Source organism: Chrysemys picta, chromosome 3 (genome assembly GCF_011386835.1).
Source record: "Chrysemys picta bellii isolate R12L10 chromosome 3, ASM1138683v2, whole genome shotgun sequence".
Classification (NCBI taxonomy): Eukaryota; Metazoa; Chordata; order Testudines; family Emydidae; genus Chrysemys; species Chrysemys picta.
In genome coordinates, this window is record NC_088793.1 from 171,385,146 (window position 1) to 171,405,198 (window position 20,053).

Genomic DNA, 20,053 nt, shown 5'->3' on the forward strand with positions numbered 1-20,053 from the left:
CATACAGTCAGTTGATGAGCCACCAGGTCACATGACTCCCAGTTTTATGACTTACCTGAAAAGAAGGGGTGACTGGGGTTAATTTACATTCTGTCTTTTAAACTGTGCTTCTGTTAGCTCTTGCAGCCAGAATGCTACAGGTAGACTGACATCTGGCACTCCATTCAAACACCTTGTCTTCTCATGCTCATATCTTTGTGAAAAGAATTTCCTCTAGGACTCAGACTCTGTTCAGTCTCAGCTCTTTTTAGAACTGAACTTTAGACTTATTGTTTTTTTAATGTGAAGTGAATCCTTTTAGCCATTTTTGAACAATGGGAAAGTGGAAGCAAAATACATTCTTGACGTTTAAAAATTAGATTTTTTTTTTTGCTTACCAATAACTGAACAAACCTGCAAACGTGGCATGAGGCCAAGCCTCCATGAAGAAGTGTCTGTTTGCTTAGCAGCAGATTGTCTGTCTCTTCTAGAGCTGCTCAGTTTGCATGCTGCGCTATTACTGTGAATGGTGCAGCCTGCCCCCACAGGTGCAGCCAGATGGAGGGGTAGGATAAGGGGTTTGGTATGGTCACATATTTCATGCCCCCTGTAGGGCATTAGGAGGGACAGTGCACTAGCACTGGATCTGCTATTATGTCTGCCCGCCTTATTGGAAAAGTCCTATAGAATTTAGTAGAAAAATCTATCGTATCTATAGACACTTTGACTCTTCCTATAGGATTTCTTATTTAGACATTTATTATTTTTCCAAGTGCCCAGAAGTGTGCTAGTTACAAAACAGTCCCTGCCCAGAAAAGCAAAGTCTTGGTTGCACATGCCGCTACTAGTAAGGGACAGATACACACCAGGGCAGGAGAAAGGGGAGGGGAAGGAAAGGACAAGGGGGACAGCAAGATCACATGATTACTTGGTAAAGCATGTACATATTTAGAGGGTCCAGTTAATTCCTTCTACTTATTGTTGACTGTGCAGCATTCATGAGTTTTAGGAGGGACTGAATGTGGCTAGGGGAGCTGGCATGGCAAACAGGTTTGGGGGAGAGTTCCAAGAAGAAGGGGCAGTGTAGATGAAGGGGTGTGTGTGTGTGTGTTTGTGGGGGGGGGACTATGGACAAAAGAGGTGAAAGGGGTACTGAGGCTAGTATCTTTGCCAGAGCGGAGAGAGTGGGGGAAGATGCGAAAAGAGACCAGGTCTGAATTATAGGCAGGGGTTGAATAGATAATATCTCACAGAATTCTGAAGTTTTCATGGCCCCAACTAGTTTTAATCCACCCCAGAAAAGTGATTACTGGTGTGAGTTTAACTAGCCCAACTTGAGTGCCTCTTGGCTGGGACTTGCACAATATGCAGAGACGTGGGTGTTCCCAGCAGCAAGGCCACTTTTTAAACATCTGCACACTTCAGTCACTGTTTTGAGCTCATATATTAGACAATGAGAGAGGATTAACTGGTCACAGAAGAGAATTGAGTAATCCAGCCCAATGTGTTGGTGGCCTTTTAACTCCCCTCTCCTTCCTCCATTAGTGTAATAGCCAAGCAATCATTATCTTAAACTGCTTCAGAGCCAAAAGATTGTCAGGATTAATGTTTTCAACATCTGGATCATTTTAAATTTTTTTAAGTGTTTGTATGGGATTAAAGTGGGGTTATTTTAGGGTGCGGAAAAGGAAAATGTAGGATATTGGTACAAGCTGTTTTTAATAATAACTGCAATTTAAAATATTACTTTATAGTTTTTTTGCATATACAGTATGAGCATAACACTGGAAAATACAATTTCCATAGGAAAACTTGTTTTTGTATATTTCAGTTGGCTCAACTATGATCTTTAACATATTTTCCTGAGTTACACAAGTGCAAATCTGATGAACTTGAACAGAGTTACTCTAGATTTATTTGATGTAACACAGCAGAATTCTTCCCTTTGGAGTTTGATTTTTTTTTTTAAAGTTGTACAGTTTTCATTTAATTGAACCAATAAACTGTCCACTGGCCAGTTATCTTTCTTATTTAGCTCTCTTTATTTATTTTTTATTTTCAATTAACTGATAATTGCACTTAAATTTATGTGTGCTAAGTCTTAATGTCTCTAAGGATGATGTCCTGGAAATAGTCCTTGCTGTAAATCAGGCGGCCTGTTGCATAACATACAACTGGGCTGTGCCTGCTGAGAACAGGATTGCACCCCTCTTGACTTGTTTGATTTCATGCTCTACTGGCGCAAGATTCACTCCAAGGTATTAGCGCTTGTCTAAGCACAAAAATTGCACCAGATTAACAAAAGGTATGATGTTAAACAAATGAAGCTTTGTAATGTGGACACTCATGTTGGTTTAAATCTGTCTTACATTGGTTTAGCTCACATCTATAATTTATATAATACTTTTAGTTAAACCAGTGCAAATTCGTGTGTAGACCACTACATTATATCTTTTCCACCCTAACTTGATGAGTAAAGCACACAACATTTCATACTCGTTAATATATTTTTTTGTTTTGTTTTCGCTATGCTGAGTGATTACCAAGAGCAAAGATTTGGTTATGTACTAACCAGGCTTTGAAGCCAATACTGCAGTTGTTCCATGCACTGGAACAATGGAAGTTGTGATGTGACAGCAGAACCAGGCTCTTTGTACTATATTCTTCTATAGCAGGGGTAGGCAACCTCTGGCACGCATGCCAAAGGCGGCACGTGAGCTGATTTTCAGTGGCACTCACACTGCCTGGGTCCTGGCCACCAGTCCGGTGGGCTCTGCATTTTAATTTAATTTTAAACAAAGCTTCTTAAACATTTTAAAAACCTTATTTGCTTTACATACAATAGTTTAGTTATAGATTATAGACTTATAGAAAGAGACCTTCTAAAAACGTTCAAATGTATTCCTGGCACACGAAACCTTAAATTAGAGTGAATAAATGAAGACTTGGCACACCACTTCTGAAAGGTTGCCGACCCCTGTTCTATAGCCATGATGATGTCCTCATAAAGCCCTTTAGTGAAGTTCATTAAACTTTAGGTTTCAGAGTAGCAGCCGTGTTAGTCTGTATCCGCAAAAAGAACAGGAGTACTTGTGGCACCTTAGAGACTAACAAATTTATTAGAGCATAAGCTTTCGTGGACTACAGCCCACTTCTTCGGATGCATACTGAAGTGGGCTGTAGTCCACAAAAGCTTATGCTTTAATAAATTTGTTAGTCTCTAAGGTGCCAAAAGTACTCCTGTTCTTTTTATTAAACTTTAGGGGGTTTCTCCTTTTTCTGGAAATGGAAGCACCTAAATTATCTGAGGAAATTCTGACAAAATTTCCATCCCACCTGGAAACAGGTACCAGATGTCTTAGAGAGTCAGTTGGCATAAATTTTTGAGCCCAGATTTTAAGTGTGGATCATTTCAGGGAACACTGGATAAGCTTCTGAACCTTTGTTTGCTTTTGTAAACCAAATCTCTGAAGCTTTTCAGGCACAACCATTGCTGGCCATTACTAGTGATTAGCAAACACCAAATGCCTGTCTACACAGTACATTGGTCTACACCAGAGGAGTGTAAATTCTAGTGTACATTAACATGTCACACACTAAGTAGCCCATGTGGAATCTGCTGGTGCACACTAAAAGTTCCCAAGTACATGTTAATATGATATTGTTTGAAACAGGACTACATTACCGTGCACTAGGGAATTTTAGTGCAGGCCAGCAGGGTTTACATGGGCCAGTTAGTGTGCGACATGCTAGTGCGCACTAGAATTTACAGCCCTCTGGTGCGGACAAATGCACCATGTAGACATGCCCTTCATTTGGGTTTGGTTCAAATAGGTATCTGAGGTCTCGGATGATTATCTGAAGCTTATTGAACAGATCTGAACTTTCTGAGTTTGCAAAACTGGGATAGCACTGTCACATGATAAGGTTTTCTAATGAGATTTCTGGCACTTTGGCTTCCAGCTGGAAATCCCAAGTGAATAAACTCCCATGGTTATTTTGGCACTTACAGTTCCACATATCATGACTGTGATAATAAAACAAATGTATTTGAAACCTTTCCTTGACCCCAAATCATGGGTTTTTTAAAAACATGTTTAATTCTAGATGTAACCCCTTTGGGGTTTACAGAACAAACATGGCCCCTTTAAATCCTTTTCCTACGGGGGCAGGAGGAGCAGTGAGAGAAAGGAGGGAAACTCCAGAGAGAGAAGGGCCGCAGCCCACAGGCCCTCACAAAGTGAAGCAGCAGAGAACCTGCCTGAAGCCTGGGAAGGATAGGGTGGCTGATCAGGGTAGGGTGACCAGATGTCCTGATTTTATCGGGACTGTCCCGATATTTGCTTGTTTGTCCCGCATCCCGACCGATGTGCGGTCGGGACACTGGACAAACAAGCAATTTTGCCCTCCAGGAAGGGTTCTCGCACACCCCCCCCGCGACTCCTCCCCTTCCTTCCCCCATTGGCTCCCTCCCCAAATCCCCGCCCTGGCCCCACCTCTTCCACATGCATGTGGCATTCCTCCTCCCTCACAGGCTTGCTGCTGTAATGGTGGTGTAAGCCTGGAGGGAGGGGGTGGTGGCTGGCTTCCAGTTCCTGGAGCTGGTGAGTACGGGCACCGGGCGGGGGGACTGGCAAAGGAGCTGCTCCCCCAGGAGGGAGACAGGGGGGTGGCTCTGGACCCCGGCAGCGGTGGGGGAGAGCGGCTCGGGGCCGCATGAGTGGCCATGTAAAATTTATTGGCTTGGGAGGGACCCCGGCCGGCTCCTCACCCCTGTAGGGGGGTAGCGTCCCCACCCTGCGCCAGCATGTCGCGCCGGCCGCTGCAGGCCAGGTAAGGAGCCGAGTCCCCCCCCCCCTTCATCCTGGCTCCTCAGCTAAGCCCCCCGTCTCCCTCCTGGGGGAGCAGCTCCCTTGCAAGCCCGGTGCCCCTACTCACCAGCTCCAGGAAGTGGAAGCCGGCCACCACCCCCTCCTTCCAGGCTTGCGCCACATTCCAGCTGCAAGCCTGGGAGGGAGGAGGAATGCCGCTCAGCTGAGGAGCCAGGACGAGGGGGGAGGGAGGGATTCGGCTCCTTACCTGGCCTGCGGTGGCCGGCGAAACATGCTGGCGTGGGCTGGGGACACTACCCCCCTACAGGGCAGGGCGAGGAGCCAGCTGGGGCTCCCCCCCAGCCAATAAACTTTACGTGCCCACTAGCGCGGCCCTGAGCCGCTCTCCCCTGCCGCTGCTGGGGTCCGGAGCCCCGCGCCTCTCGCTCCAGCGGCTCCTTCCCTGCGGGGCGGCGGGACGTTCCGCATGTGCCCGGGGCTCGGGGGGGGAGGGGGAGGAGGCGGGGCAGCGGCCGCAATGCGGCCGGGGCCTGCTAATTCCCCCGGCACCTGCAAAATGACTTTTTTTTTTTTTTTTTTTGCCCCCTCCACGTCCTGATATTTCCTGTCAGTGATCTGGTCACCCTAGATCAGGAACATCCCAGGACAGGAGCCAGGAGCACTGTGCCAGGGAGGAATCGCCTGAGAAGGACAGGCCAGAGCTGGACCCAGTATCACGGCTGCCCAGAGCTGCATGGGGCTGTGAGTACTGGGGCGTGACTGCATTGGGAACAAGGAGGGAGGCTGCTAGCTAGTTAAGTGGGGAAGTGGTTGCTCTGTGTGACTTTGCAGAGAGCGGCAGAAGAGGGCACTGGAGGGGTTTGCTGGGGAAAGTTTACTGGTGCCGAGGGTGACCAGGAGCACCCAAGACTCACCACTGGACTGGAACTTTGCTCAGGCCTCCTGAACTCTGTGTGCAGACACATTGCTCGGTGTCTGCTCCTTTCTCACTGTGCTACCACAGGGCCTTGGTTTGGATGCAACCCTCTTTTACTGCTCCCCCTATATTTCCCCTTGTTGATTTTTCTCCTCTCATCCCTCTGTAAATAAATATTTCCCTTTCTTATATCCATTGTACTTTTCTGGTGGGTGGGTGTGTTCACTCTGGGGGGGTTTGAAACAGGTGCCCCTGGGGTGGAAGGGATTTTTCCTGCTGCATTCCTGCACGCGCATTCTCTTGGCCAGAGCTGCCTGCAGAGTAGACTCCATCTTGGTCATGAGGGCTCTAAAGTTATGTAACGCTAACAGACCCCGGTCGTCGGCGGACGGGATTGAACCGGGGATCTCTGGAGCTTAGTGCATGAGCTCTACTGCCTGAGCTAAAAGCCAACTGCCTATTAGCTATGGCAGACTCATTTCTCTCTCTCTCTCCCACACACACACACTCTCTCTCTCTCTCTCTCTCTCTCTCTTTCTCTCTCTCTCTCTCTCTCTCAGTGGTCTCAGTGCCACGAGAGGGGACAGAACACCACACCCAGGAGGAGTGTGGGTTACAGTTACATAGAAATAAGAGGAGGGGTTCTTGTTTACATAAGGGGTGGGCAACCCAGCTTTTATCACCATATGGAAAAACTTTAGGTTAGTGTAAAGCAATGTAAAAAGTAGTTTCACAGAAGGAGGCCTGAGGTCTGCATGCAAAAATGTGTGAGCCATTTTCAAGGGCAATTTAGACAGGCACCTGCACAGTTTCTTGCGTGCATAATTTTGCTCACTTACTGCACACACAGATGTAGGCATTCTTTTAAAATTTATCCCAAAGGGTTATTTTTACCCTTGCATGTACCTTTGTAAATCCTGATTTCAGTAGGATTGCCTTAGTGTAACTGAGGCCAAAAATTGGCCCAAAATACATAAATAACCTAGAGAAAACTTATCTCAAGACAAAAATAGTTATGGAGTGATTGACTCCATTCATAGCTTTCCTATATGAGAGAGCTGCTATCAGGACTTTCTCTGAAGATTTTTTTCTTGCTGCTTTTACCTTTTCTATTTCTCTGTCTCTCTGCAGAGGTTCTGGAACAGCTGGGACTCGTGGAGATGAGGCTGAGAGAGCTTTTGCTGAAGCCTTATTGCTGCTGACTTAGAAACAGACTGCTCGCCTTGCTTGAAATACACCCCTTTGCCCAGGACCAGCGCAAGATTTGTGGACCACGTAAGTACCTGGGGCTTAAATTGGCTTTGCATACTGCACGCATCTTATGCTGATCCTTAAATTGCACCACGGAGAGAAAATTATAGATCCCAGAGGAAATCACAGCTCTGGGAGGGTACATTCTCCATCAGCGGACTTTTTGTTACTAGCTTACCCAACCCTCAGTATGGCTTTGTGTAGGGTCTGATACACAACTTCCACTGAGTTTAATGGGAGTTTAATGGTATGTGTGGCTTTTTTTGCACAACAGAAGCTGTTTCTGGAAGCTTCTGTTTATTACTGTCTCTGAGAATCGCAGATCAGGAGCACTGAGCTGTTTACCAGGCTGAAATTCTGCACAGACTTTTTCTGATTGCCTTTTACTTGGGGCAAGAGCAAAGCCAAAAAACAGTGAAAATATTTGTATTCTGGATTCAGTTGCTAAATCCAAGTGGGAAACCATTCAGGGGAAAAAAGATGTAATGAGCTCAGAACAAATGTAATACGCTTAAGTGCTTAATTTTTTTTTCTTGAAAATATCTCCTTTGGCTCTAATTAAACTCTCCCTAGACTCCTGGGCTTTGAAGGACTTTTGAACAGCAACAGAAGAAAGATCTTTCTTGCTAGATTTAAATAACAATTTCTTGCAGTTCTATGTGCAAACCTTCAAGAAATATTATGGCATGTGACAGTCTAGCCTGTGGTTCTTACTTTCTGTGAAAATACTGCCAATGTTAATATTTAGTATTCTACATTTTTTTTTCCTGCTCAATATAATTCACTTGTTCCTGAGCTACAACCTCCCAGTTCTGATGGGGAAGGGATTTGCTCAAATATATCTTACTTGTGTTTATTGGGAATCATTACAATTACCAAGAATAGACGGTGTGTGAGATTGGGGATATTATTTTATTACAATATCACCTAGAGGTCCCAATTGAAATTAGGCCCCCGTTGTGATAGGCACTATACAAGTATAAATTGAGAGAGAGTCTCTGCCTTAAAGAGATTACCGTCTAAACAGACAAAGAGGCAAAGAATGGGAGAAAAACAATCCTCGTTTTACTGATTGGGAAGCGAGGCACAGAGAGATTAAGTGATTTGCCCAAAATCACACAGGAATCCTGTGACAGATCTGGAATTGCGCACACATCTTCTAAATCCTAATCCAGTGCTTTAACCACAAGGCCAGACTACCCTAGATCCCAGCTCTACAGTCTGTACCTGTTGGACTGGGAGACACCTGTGTTAGAATAAACTGGTTTGTTTATACTATGAGGTAAGTAGCTCATGAGCTTTTGGGAAGACAAAATTTGCTTCCCATGAAAGCATGGAGCCCTCCTCTGTCAGAAACCCACTTGCCAGGAGTACATGAGAACACAATACTGATGCTGGGTCTGTCATGTAGCTCTTGTACATGGTAAGTTTCAGGTCAGGCCCTTGTATCACATAGGACTACAGAGCTTCCTTCTCCGGAAAACACCAGAGATGTGTTCATTATAAGATCTTTCAATGCTGTGCTTATTCTAGCTATTACTAGCTCAGATAAGGTATGTTACACGTGACACCACCTAATGGCTGAATGGTAGAATACAGTTTAGCATTCCATTACAGGGTCAGACTTGCATCTGAAGAAGTGAGGTTCTTACCCACGAAAGCTTATGCTCCCAATACTTCTGTTAGTCTTAAAGGTGCCACAGGACCCTCTGTTACTTTTTTCAGGGTCAGATACAATACTCTTTATGCAAAGTTTTCATACTGTCTAAGCCTATGTCTATAGTTAAAATGCTACAGCGGCACAGTGGTAGCACTACAGCTGTAGCAGTTTTCCTGTCACTGTATTTAATCCACCTCCCTGAGAGGCAGTAGCTTGGCAATGGAAGAATTCATCCCTCAACCTAGCACTGAATACATTGGGAGTTAGGTCTGCATAGCTACCTTTCTCTGGGTTGCTGGAGGGCCTCAAAGAGAAGTGAATTGCACTCCAATGCGAGGGCTGACTTGAACAGATTAGTGACTTAAGTGCCCACTCTAGGGCAACACAACTGCAATCAGCACTGGGGCTTGATCTAAGGCCTAGTGAAGCCACTGTACTTCAATGGGATTTGGATCAGGCCCTGAGTGACCAGAGAGTAAGTGCCCTTTCTCTCAGCCAGGGTTGCCAGGTGTCTGTTTTTCAACTGGAACGCCCAGTCAAAAAGGGACCCTCGTGGCTACAGTCAGCTCTGCTGACCAGCCCATTAAAAGTACGGTCAGCAGGGCTAAGGCAGGCTCGAATCCCAACCCACTGCCTCAGCCTGGAGCCCCTTCCTGCACCCTGAACTTCTCATTTCTGGCTCCACCCCAGAGCTCGCACCCCCTTCCACACCCCAATCCCATGAGCCAGTCCGGTGAAAATGAGTGAGTGCGTGAGGGTCGGGAGAGCGAGTGACAGAGGGAGGAGGGATGGAGTGAGAAGGGGGGGCAGGGCAAGGGTGTTCGGTTTTGTGCAAGTAGAAAGTTGGCAATCCTACTTTGAGTGTGGATAAAATACACAATCCTGTTTAAAGGAGGAGAAATAACAGTGCAGTGTGGTGATTTGATTTACTAAAACTCACTCTGGCTTGCATGGTGCTCGAACAGTGTGGAAGCAGAACAGAGTTTCTTAGATCTTGCACTATATAATTCTCTAAATCGTTCATTCTGATGTCCTCACATGAGCAGACTAGGTACTTAAGCCGTTCATACATATGCATTTTTCTTGTCTCTGGTGCAGGGAAAGAAAATTGCTATTTTTCCTTCCAAAGTAGCTTTCATTTACAGAAGCAGCGAGAAAGGAAAAACAGAACTTCCTTTTAGTAAAATAACTTTAATTCAGTTAAAATCATTGCTGCTTAATTAATCAGATGTAAATTAATTTTGTAATTGGGACAGTCATTTCATTACCTGGATTTGGTTTTCCAGTGTGATATTGTGTTGAGCTGAAAAACCTGCAATAATAAACATTAAACATTACTAAACCCTAATGTTCACATTTTGAAGGCTGAGATTATGTAGCAACATAACCTATGAAGTTGTGTACTACCATAAGCAATCTGCAAAATAGATAAGGTCAGATCCTCAGTTGGTGTAACTAAACATAGCTTCATTGACTTCAATTGTGCTATGCCAATTTCACCAGTAGAGGATTTGGCCCTAAGGCACTTTACAACCCAAAGTCATTCATACAATAGTCACTAAACATTTTGCTGACTTCATGTTCTGCAGCTCTAGGCGACTGCCTTGCCATCCTAATACAAAGCTTGCCCTGCTAGTTGTTCACCCTTTACGAGAAGACAGCAACTCACGTACATCAATGGACAAGTTTACATGTTGCCTGGAGACATTTGCTTTTCACATGCTCGAGCAAGTTTAGCAAAACACTGATTATCCATTAATAATATCCCAGTGGAAGTGAGCAGGCCTTTTTAGTCTTACCTGCAATTCCAAAGAATTAGTTTCAGGAAGGAACTGTGGTGGGTTTTTTTTGTTTTTGTATTTTTAAGGTTTCTCTCTGTATTTTAAAAGTTCAGGCAAACAAAAACAGTCAAACAAGCAGAGCTAGAAAGTCAAAGTAGCCAAGCCCCCAGGCTCGTTCTACATCCCCAAAAGGTTATTAGGCACAGCGCTAACATCAATTCAGTGTTACAGTGAAACTTAATTTCTGTTACATTAAACATCTCCCCATGCTCTATCTTGGTCCAGTGCTCTGCACAAGGTATAATTCTGTAAGGTGTGGTACACACACGACTCCCATCCACTTCAGTGGCAATTGTGCATGCTCACTACCGTGCCAGAGGTTCTCTTTGTAGGATGGTGACTAATATTACAGTTAACACTATTCAAAATGCAGCATAAACAGAAAAGTAAATACAGACTTACTCTTGGATTATCGGTATAAGTTGTGTGCCAAGATCCTCACAATGAAACCATCTTTCAAACAGGACGTTGGTTGATTCTCCAACATAATATCTGACAAAGTAACAACATTAGTAAATCATTCCATTGCATAATGGTTATTTTCTAAAAAAAAAAAATAGCATCTTTAGAGTTAATGCAATGAACTATATTTTATTAATAAGTACAGTGCATTAGAGGGACAGTGTTTTCTAGTGGCTAGCATGGAGAGTCAGGACTCTTCGGTCCTATTTTCGGCTCTAACAGTCTTGCGGAGCAACCTTGGATAAGTCACGGAGAGTGGGCGCCACAAAGGGACTGAGGTATTGCAGCACTGAGTGTCATGGTGGCTAACTTCTAGGCACCTAAAAAAAATCACGGGAACAACACTGGGATCCACAAAGCAGTTAGGTGTCTGGCTTCCCTATACAGTGAACGGTGAGAGAGAGGCACCTAAGAAAGCAATTCACAAAAAGCCAACATGCTAGGTGGGCAGCTGTCTAAGCTAGCTGAGGGAGATGCTGAGGAGACGGGTGTGTGGTAAGCCCTGCCCCTCTCACAGAGATAAGCTCCTTCCGGTAGCTTGGATTTAAGTGCCTATCTCTGCTTAGTGATCCATGAATGGGAAACTGCCCTGGAGTCAGGTTGTTTAGGTTCCTCGGGTGTTTCTTGTGGGAATGAGTTAGGGCATGGCTACACTTGCAGATGTAGAGCACTGTGAGTTAAACCAGCCTTCATAGAGCGCAGTAGGGAAAGCGGTTCAATCTGTCCACACTGCCAGCTGCCAGCGCACTGGTGTGGCCACATTAGCAGCTCTTGCAATGGCCACAGAGAGCAGTGCATTGTGGTAGCTATCCCAGCATGCAAGTGGCTGCAACATTAGGGTTACCATACGTCCGGTTTTTCCCGGACATGTCCGGCTTTTCAGCAATCAAACCCCCGTCCGGGGGGAATTGCCGAAAAGCCACACATGTCCGGGAAAATGGCCGGCACTTCCTCTCCCCCTGCGGCTCTGCTCCACTCCTCCTCTCTCAGATTTACAGAGCCAAGCTGCCCGAGCCAGCGCTACTGGCTTCGGGCAGTCCCCCCCTGCCTCCGGACCCCGAGCCCCCAGCCAGGCACTTCTCCTACCCGGCGGTGCAAGGTCCGGAGGCAGGGGGGGGCTGCCCGAAGCCGGTAACGCTGGCTCGGGCAGCTCACTCTGTAAGTCTGAGGGGGAGGAGCCGAGCAGCTCAGCTGGAGCCGGGGAAGGGACGTGCCCAGCCAGCTCTGGGTCCTGAGGCAGGGGAGGGCTGCCCGAAGCCAGCAGCTCGGCTCTTACAGTCTGAGAGGGGAGGAGCAGCTCAGCTGGAGTCCAGGTAGGAGAAGTGGGGTCCGGAGGCGGGGCTGGGGGGTGCTGAGCGGGCCGGGGGGGCCAGGGGGTGCTCAGCCGGGGTCCGGGCCGAGGGGTGCTGAGCGGGCCGGGGGGCCGGCGGGGCTGGGGGGTGCTGAGCAGGCCAGGGGATGCTTGGCCGGGGGTCCGGGGGCTGGCGGGGCCAGGGGGTGCTCGGCCGGGGATCGGGGGCCGGGCCGGGGGGTGCTGAGCGGGCCGGGGGGCCGGCGGGGCTGGGGGCCGCTGAGCGGGCCGGGGGATGCTTGGCCGGGGGGCCGGGGGCCGGCGGGGCCAGGGGGTGCTCGGCCGGGGGCCGGCCCAGGCTGGAAACGCCGGGGGGGGGGCAGCCTGGGCCGCTCCTCCTCCCCCCACACCCCCCCTTACCTGCTTCAGGCTTCCCGCGAATCAAATGTTCGCGGGAAGCAGGGGAGGGGGCGGAGTTGGGGCGGGGACTTTGAGGAAGGGGCGGAGTTGGGGCGTGGGCGTGGCTGGGAGTGGGGCCGGGGTCCGGTGGAGTGTCCTCCTTTTGGAGGCTCGAAATATGGTAACCCTATGCAACATACTTTTCAAATGGGGGTGGAGTGGAGTGGAGTGTGACAGGGAGTGTGTTGTGTGTATGTGGGGGGAGTGAGAGAGTGGGTTGGGGGGGGGCTAAGAGCATGTCAGCATGCTGTCTTGTAAGTTCAGACAGCAGCAGAGCTCCCCTTCCCCCCGACCTCTCCCTCTCTCTCACACAGCATTCCACAGTAATGGGTTGCTCTGTCTCGGAGCAAATAAGCAGCCGGCTGTCAAATGGAGCTTTCAAAGGCCATATCCAAAACAGTGACAAGAGTGGCCACTTGACTTAAGGGGATTATGGGACGTTTCTGGAGGCTGATCAGAGCGCAGTAATGTAACACCTCATTCACACTGACGCTGGGGTGCTCCAGCAGGGCACATCAAACATTATTCTATTCGCCGAGATGGAGTACCAGGAGTGCTCTAGCCATGGAGTCAGAGTGCTCTACATGCCTTGTCAGTGTGGACGGGTAGTGAGTTAGTGCGCACGGGGCTCCTTTAATGCGCTGTAACTCGCAAGTGTAGCCAAGCTCTCTGGTTCCCATATTTGAAGGCCCGTTTGAAGAGAATTAAATTAACGCAAACTAGGAACCTTTCAGTTCACACCCACAGCAGCCGCATGGGGGTGTTACAGAACACCACTTTGGTGCACGCTGCTATTCACACCCCTGTAGTCTGAGCTGTGGGGCAGGGTAGACAAGCCCTTTATGGCTAGTGCTGTGCCTAATAAACTTAACAGGGATTTAGAAATAGCCTGGGGGGTTGACTACTTTGAATTTCTAGCTTTGCTTGATTGTTTCTTTGCCGGAACACTTTTAATTTATATAAAAACCTTGTGAAAAAATTCGGTGTTACGATTAAACTTAATTCCAGTGCAGCCTCAAAAGTGAGATCTGGTGCCTGGGAATATCAGACTAGTGAAAGTGAGATCCATGTTAAACGCATCAAATACTGGACTGTAAGTTCCTACTCTTGATTTCTGTCATTGGTTGGCAGTGACAATGACCACTTTCTTATAATTAAGGTTTTACTGATTACCCATACAGGCACTAAACATGCAATCTGCATTATTTGTTAGAGTAGCTATTTACTGAAAAGTGTACTTGAATACAATTTAGTTTGCCAATTGCAAACAAGATGTTGGTTTTTTATTCCTTTTATTTCTCCACAGGTTATGAAAGCAAGAATATATCAGAATCAACAACTCTACATGAGCTTCTTAGAAACCATATGCCCCCTCTCTAACATTTACAGATTACATCTGGGAAGCAGAAGTTTTAACCAGGAAAGGTGATTCTATTTAATGTTGGTGAAGAACTTCAGTTTTAAAGTACAAATATACAAGGTTTCCTCAAGTATTAGTCTATTGTGTTTCCAGTTCAATATATCTTTGGTTTCTGGAAATAAACCAAGTGACTTTTTTTTATAAATGCATATGACTCTGAGCTGTTTTGAAAGGAAGATACAGTGCTGTAGCTGAACAGTATTTCAAGTATATTGGGTGTGCCCGTAACTCAGAATCCATTCAGGTGACTTTCTGAAAGCTGCTATTCTCAGTTCTTTTTTCTTTCTCTAGACTTCCCATTTGAACAAATTTATTCCTCTGGCTCAGCATATCTACTATAGGGAGTTCTTTTGGCTACTGTGACATGCCCCAATAGAAAGATCACAGCTCTTCAATGTCATGTTTTCCTGAATGTAGCTAATGAAAAAAACGGATAACTCTGTTACTGCTATTGTTTAAGTCTTCTGTAAATCACATGAATAGCTGAAAACTCAGCTTGGTCGGTCTTCAGGGGCGGCAGGTTTGTATAATTTTTGGTGGTGCCCAGAACGGGTCCAAGTCTCCCCCTCCCCCCCATGCGCACACACCTGCCTCAAGCTCTGGGAGGGAGTTTAGGTGCAGGGGGGTTTGGGCTCTGGAAGGGAGTTTGGGTGCAGGAGGGGGTAAGGGATGCAGGCTCTGGGAGGGAGTTTAGGTGCATGGTGAGGGCTCTGGGCTGGGGCAGGGAGTTGGGGTGCAGGTGGGAGTGCGGGGGTGGGCTGTGGGAGGGAGTTTGGGTGTGTGCGAGGGTGAGGGGTCGGGCTCTGGGAGGGAGTTTGGGTGCAGGGTGCGGGCTCTGGGCTGGGGCAGGAGGTTAGGGTGCGGGAGGGGGTGTGGGATGCTGTGCTTACCTTGGGCAGCTCCCGAAAGTGACCCTAACACCCCTGTGGCAGCTGCTCCTAGCTGGGGGACCTGGGGGTCTCCGTGCACTCCTGCTCGCAGGCACCACCCCCACAGCTCCCATTTGCTGCCGTTCCAATGGCAGAGTTGGCGCTCGGGGCGGGGGCAGCGCACAGAGATACCCCGCCCCCAGGGGCCGCAGGGACGTACTGGCCACTTCCTGGAGTGGCACGCCGTGCGGAGTGAGGGCGGGCAGGAAGCCGCTTTAGCCCCGCTGCGCTGCTGGTGGTGGCGGCGGGGGCCCCCGGGCCCTTTTAAATTGCCCAGGGGTGGTAGATGGGGCCGGGAGATGCTCTGGGGGAGGCATGCAAGGGCGGCAGGCTGGGCCGAGGCAGAGACCCAGCCCCGAACTTTAGTGGAGCCGGGTGACCGTGCTCTGAATATTCCTGGCGCACGGGCATCATGGCCCATACAACTCACCGCCCCTGTCAGTCTTATGCAGACAGTAACAGCAATCCCCTTCTAAATTGGCCCAAGTCACTGCTATGACTTGCATTGTTAAACACTTAATAAATTCATCAGGGCTAAAAACCAAAGCTTGATCCTGTTCCCAGTGACGTCAACAGTAACACGTCTACTGATTTCAATGGGAAATCAATGAGCAACACTGAAAAACACAGAGCCATTCTGAGCTACCGTTGACGTAGAGATTTTTGTCTAGTAGTTAGAGGTGTAGACATATGTTCTGTTCCTGACTCCGCCACTCCTCCACCTCTCTATCTTTTGGTTTTTAAATGAAATTAACGATACAGTGTCCCAGTAATCTTGTAAACCTTGCTTGTTTCATGGTTTTAAAGTATTCTGAGATCCTTAGATGAAAGTTAGTATGTAAGTGCAAACATATAACATATTTATATAAGACATTTCAATGAAGAACACATTAGCTAAACCATTTACTAAATTGTGTGTGGGTAATAAATACATGCAATTTCCATTGGTAATTTATCAGGAAAGAAATAGAATACAATACTGTAGTGAAACAATAACTGATTCTCATATTTTGAAATTTAACAGATTAACTATATGTCCAAAATAGAAAACCATATTTCACCTAAGTCCATCTGTTTCTGTGTTTAGCCTTTTTCTTTCAATCACGAGTCCCACAGTATTTGCATATCTCTGAGGAGAATGTGGTATCCTGGCAGGTAGGAGAAACATCTGCCCAGACAAAGATATTGGAAACAATAAATATAACAGTGTCATGTAGGTTTATTTTCTTTTTTGCAGGCCTTGGTTCACCCTCTCGCTTATTCTCTATTCCTGTTGATATGATGTTTCTTGGCAACTGAGCGCACATTGATACCAGCAGCAAAACAGATGCTGTTGCTAGCTTTCTCAGGCTGGTGTCCTGTTAATGACAAGCTTTCATTCAGTTGCAGGCATTGCCTTCTCGGATATTGAGCTGCTCTCTTGCCAGCTGTATCATTCGTGGCTGTTAGACAATCAAAATAAAGAACCAACTGGTCACCCTACCTGAGATCTAGAAAGTTACTATAATTTCTGAGCTGTGGTAAGTGAAATTAAAGGAAAGCTTGTTGTTAGCACAACAGGATTCCTAAATTAGTCCTCCATTACTATTTCTCCAACATGGCAAGTGCTTATTGTTGACTGATAGGGCATGTGGTTCTCTCCAGACCCAACTGACTAATAGGAGGTACTTGATCTGACAGAAAAAAGACAAACTGTGTGTGGGTCTGCGACTGCAGTTTGGAAATAAACTTGTTTTCCAGCAGCTACCTGCCTAAGTAGGCTAGTGCTGTGGTTAAACCCTGAGACTTTGTAAATAAGTGAACAAGGATTTGCCCCATTGTCCTTGGACAAAATGTTCCCTCCTCCTCCACACTATTTCCAGTGTTGTGTCTGGCTGCCATTTTATATCCCAGTTGTTGCTGCTTTTCACTGAAATTTTACGTGCAATATATCGTTTGTGTAGCGGTTTGGTACCTTTTAGAATGGCATTTATTATATTGAATTCAAAATATTATTAATCATTAATTTATCATTATTTTATCTTGCACTGCAGTGGAAGGTTGATTTGAAATACTTGTTATGAGAGTCATTTAACACGTGCAATAATGACGAAAACAAACCCCAGTTTACCTCCCCTTCTCTGATGTGGATATCTCTGTGGTTTCCATTTTCAATTATCTTCAAGCACATGTCTCCTTCCACTTGGTAAAATAACTGTGTAGAAAAAATGACATTAAAACATGTGAGTTTACTAAGGAGGCTCTAGCCTGCAATCCTTTGATCCCTAAGGCCTTAAGGATCTCTTGACAAGGGGGCGGGGCTAACTCAGGGAGGACAGAGGTTTAAAAAGCCAGCTCCTAAGCAACCAGAGGAGGTGGCAAAGCAATCAGGGGAATTTTGTGAGAGTGTAGAGCGGGAGCATGAGAGCCAGAAACACTTAACAAATAGACTCCATAGTTAGACCGATAGCCCTCTCCCCCACCCAAAACAAAGAACAAACAAATAATCCCCACCTTTAAAGAGTACAAATATTGCAGGCAGAATTCCATCAGCAGGGTGGGGAGCTATCCAGTTTATTGCACTGAATGCAGCATGTGTGATTACCTGCCTTGTGGAGGGGAGGGATATGTGTGCATTTGATACAAGCAACTCATGCCCCTCCAGGACTGAGTACGGTCTCCAGAGGACAGAGTGGCTGAACTAGAGGAGCTAAGGGAGGCACAGAGGTATATAGCTGAGACTATCAGGAACACAGTAAAGCAGTCCCATTCTGAGTTTTGACCACCTATGTGCCGTTGAAGAGGATGAAAGTCTTGGGGAAGGAGAAATCAAGCTGGAGAGGAAGGGAACTATCCCATAGTTGGGACCCTTCTTCCAGATGATGTCATGGTATCCTCTTGCACAGACCCCAGTTATTAGGAAGAGACAGGTAATAGTAATGAGGAATTCAGTTATTAGAAATATAGATGGTTGGGTTTGTGGTGACTAGGAGAACCGCATGGTGAACTGCCTGCTGGGTGCGTAGGTTATGCATCTAGATAGACCAGTGGTCACCAACCCGTAAATCCTGGAGACTCTCCCAGTCAATCACGATCTCTGTCTGCAGCGGTGCTGCCTGATGCTAAGACAGGCTCCCTGCCTGCCGCGGCCCCATGCCACTCCCAGAAGTGGCCAGCATGCCCCCCCCGCGACCCCGCCAGTGGTGGGAGAGGCCAGGAGTCCCCGCGCGCTGGTCCTGCCTGGAAGGGAAGTGTGGCCAATGGGAGCTGCTGGGGTGGTGCCTGCAGAGAGGGGCAGCATGTGGAGCCACGTGCCTCCCCCAGGGGCCGCAGAGGAACGTTGGACCCTTCCGGGAGCGGCATGGCCACATGGTGCACTACTGGCTGGCAGGGTGCGGGGGTGGCCCAGCTCATGATGGGGAGGAGGTGCCAATGTGCCTGAGTGGGGCCAAGCCCCGCTTCACCACTACCTGGGAGCCACCTGAGGTAAGCGCCCCCCTCCTGGAACCAGCACCCTGAACCCCAGCCCTGACCCCCCCTCCCAGAGCCAGCGCCCCATGCCCCCTCCTGCACTACAACACTCTGCCCCAGCTCGGAGCCCCCTCCTACATCCAAACTCTCTTCCAGAGCCAGTACCCCATGCCCCCTCCTGCACCCCAACTCTCTGCCCCAGGCTCAGCCTGGAGCCTCCTACCACACTGTGAACCCCTCAGCCCCAGCCCAGAACCCCAACCCCCTCCCAGCCCAGTGAAAGTGAGTGAGGGTGGGGGAGAGCGAGCGACGGAGAGAGGGGGGTTGGAGTGAGTGGGGCAGGGCCTCGGGGAAGGGCCTCGGGGAAGGGGCGGGGCCTCGGGAAGGGGTGGGGTAGATCCTGGGCTGCCTTTAAATTCAAAAAGTGATCTTGGACGTAAAAAAAGGTTGGAGACCACTGATAATGAGGTGGGCCAAAAAAAGAATTGAAGAGCAACTAGCAAAAGACACAATAACAAACAGCAATTTTTTCAGTACATCAGAAGTAGGAAGCCTGCCAAACAATAAGTGGGGCCACGGATAATCAAGGTGCCAAAGAAACACTCAAGGAATACAAGGCCATTGAGGAGAAGCTAAATGAATTCTTTGCATCGGTCTTCACTGCAGAGGATGTGAGGGAGATTCCCACACCTGAGCCATTCTTTTTAGGTGACAAAACTGGGGAACTGTCCCAGATTGAGGTGTCACTAGAGGAGGTTTTGGAACAAACTGATAAAATTAAACAGTAATAAATCACCAGGACCAGATGGTGTCCTGAAGGAACTCAAATGCAAAATTGCGGAACTAGTAACTATGGTATGTAAAGTCTCATTTTAATTCAGACTCTGTACCACATGACTGGAGGATAGCTAATGTAATGCCTATTTTTGAAAAAGGCATTCCTTGCAATTACATGCTGGTAATCCTAACTTCAATACTGGGAAATTGGTTGAACTATAGTAAAGTACAGAATTATCAGACACATAGACGAACATGATATGTTGGGGAAGAGTCAACATGGTTTTTGTAAAGGGAAGTCATGCCTTGTCAAGATATTAGAATTCTTTGAGGGTGTCCAGTTGAAATAGTGTACAGTAACTCCTCACTTAACATTGTAGTTATGTTCCTGAAAAATGCAACTTTAAGTGAAACAATGTTAAACAAATCCAATTTTCCCATAAGATTTAATGTAAATGCGCGGGGTTAGGTTCCAAGGAAATTTTTGGGAGGCAGACAAAAGGCATTATATACTGTACAGTATTGTACTGTGGTTGGGAAGTGCCCCTGGCTTACCCCACACAGGCACAGCCTGCTGCAGGCAAGGACGCTAGGAAGCACCTTGCACAGCAGCAGCGGCAGCTTCCCCCGAGAAGAACAGGCGCCGACTTTGCCGGGGGATGCTCCAGGCACGCCTCTTCCCGTCCCCGCTCCACTCCAGGCCCACCTCTTCCCACCCTCACTCCACCTCCTCTCCGGAGCACGCTGTGTCTCCGCTCCACCCCCACCCCCCATTTGGTGGCACTT

The 20,053-nt window shown here is 47.5% G+C and overlaps 1 protein-coding gene and 1 long non-coding RNA gene across 4 annotated transcripts in view; one reads left to right on the forward strand and one right to left on the reverse strand.

Moving 5' to 3' along the window:
- Nucleotides 1–14,853, forward strand: part of LOC101945115 (uncharacterized) — a 124,086-nt gene extending 109,233 nt beyond the window's left edge. The window contains exons 3-5 of one of the 2 annotated variants that reach the window (XR_010599917.1): nucleotides 5,423–5,552; nucleotides 6,859–7,002; nucleotides 13,998–14,853. This is a non-coding gene — a long non-coding RNA (uncharacterized LOC101945115). The remainder of the gene's footprint in view (nucleotides 1–5,422; nucleotides 5,553–6,858; nucleotides 7,003–13,997) is intronic. The other variant, XR_010599918.1, reaches the window with a different exon arrangement.
- The window catches only part of HAAO (3-hydroxyanthranilate 3,4-dioxygenase), a 71,202-nt gene that overhangs the window by 30,432 nt on the left and 20,717 nt on the right, over nucleotides 1–20,053 (reverse strand). For both annotated transcript variants that reach the window (XM_042855144.2, XM_005296097.5), the window contains exons 3-6: nucleotides 17,151–17,234; nucleotides 16,102–16,208; nucleotides 10,882–10,971; nucleotides 9,907–9,950 (exon numbers count right to left, since the gene is read on the reverse strand). In XM_042855144.2, coding sequence (XP_042711078.2) covers nucleotides 9,907–9,950; nucleotides 10,882–10,971; nucleotides 16,102–16,208; nucleotides 17,151–17,234 — 325 coding nt within the window. The remainder of the gene's footprint in view (nucleotides 1–9,906; nucleotides 9,951–10,881; nucleotides 10,972–16,101; nucleotides 16,209–17,150; nucleotides 17,235–20,053) is intronic.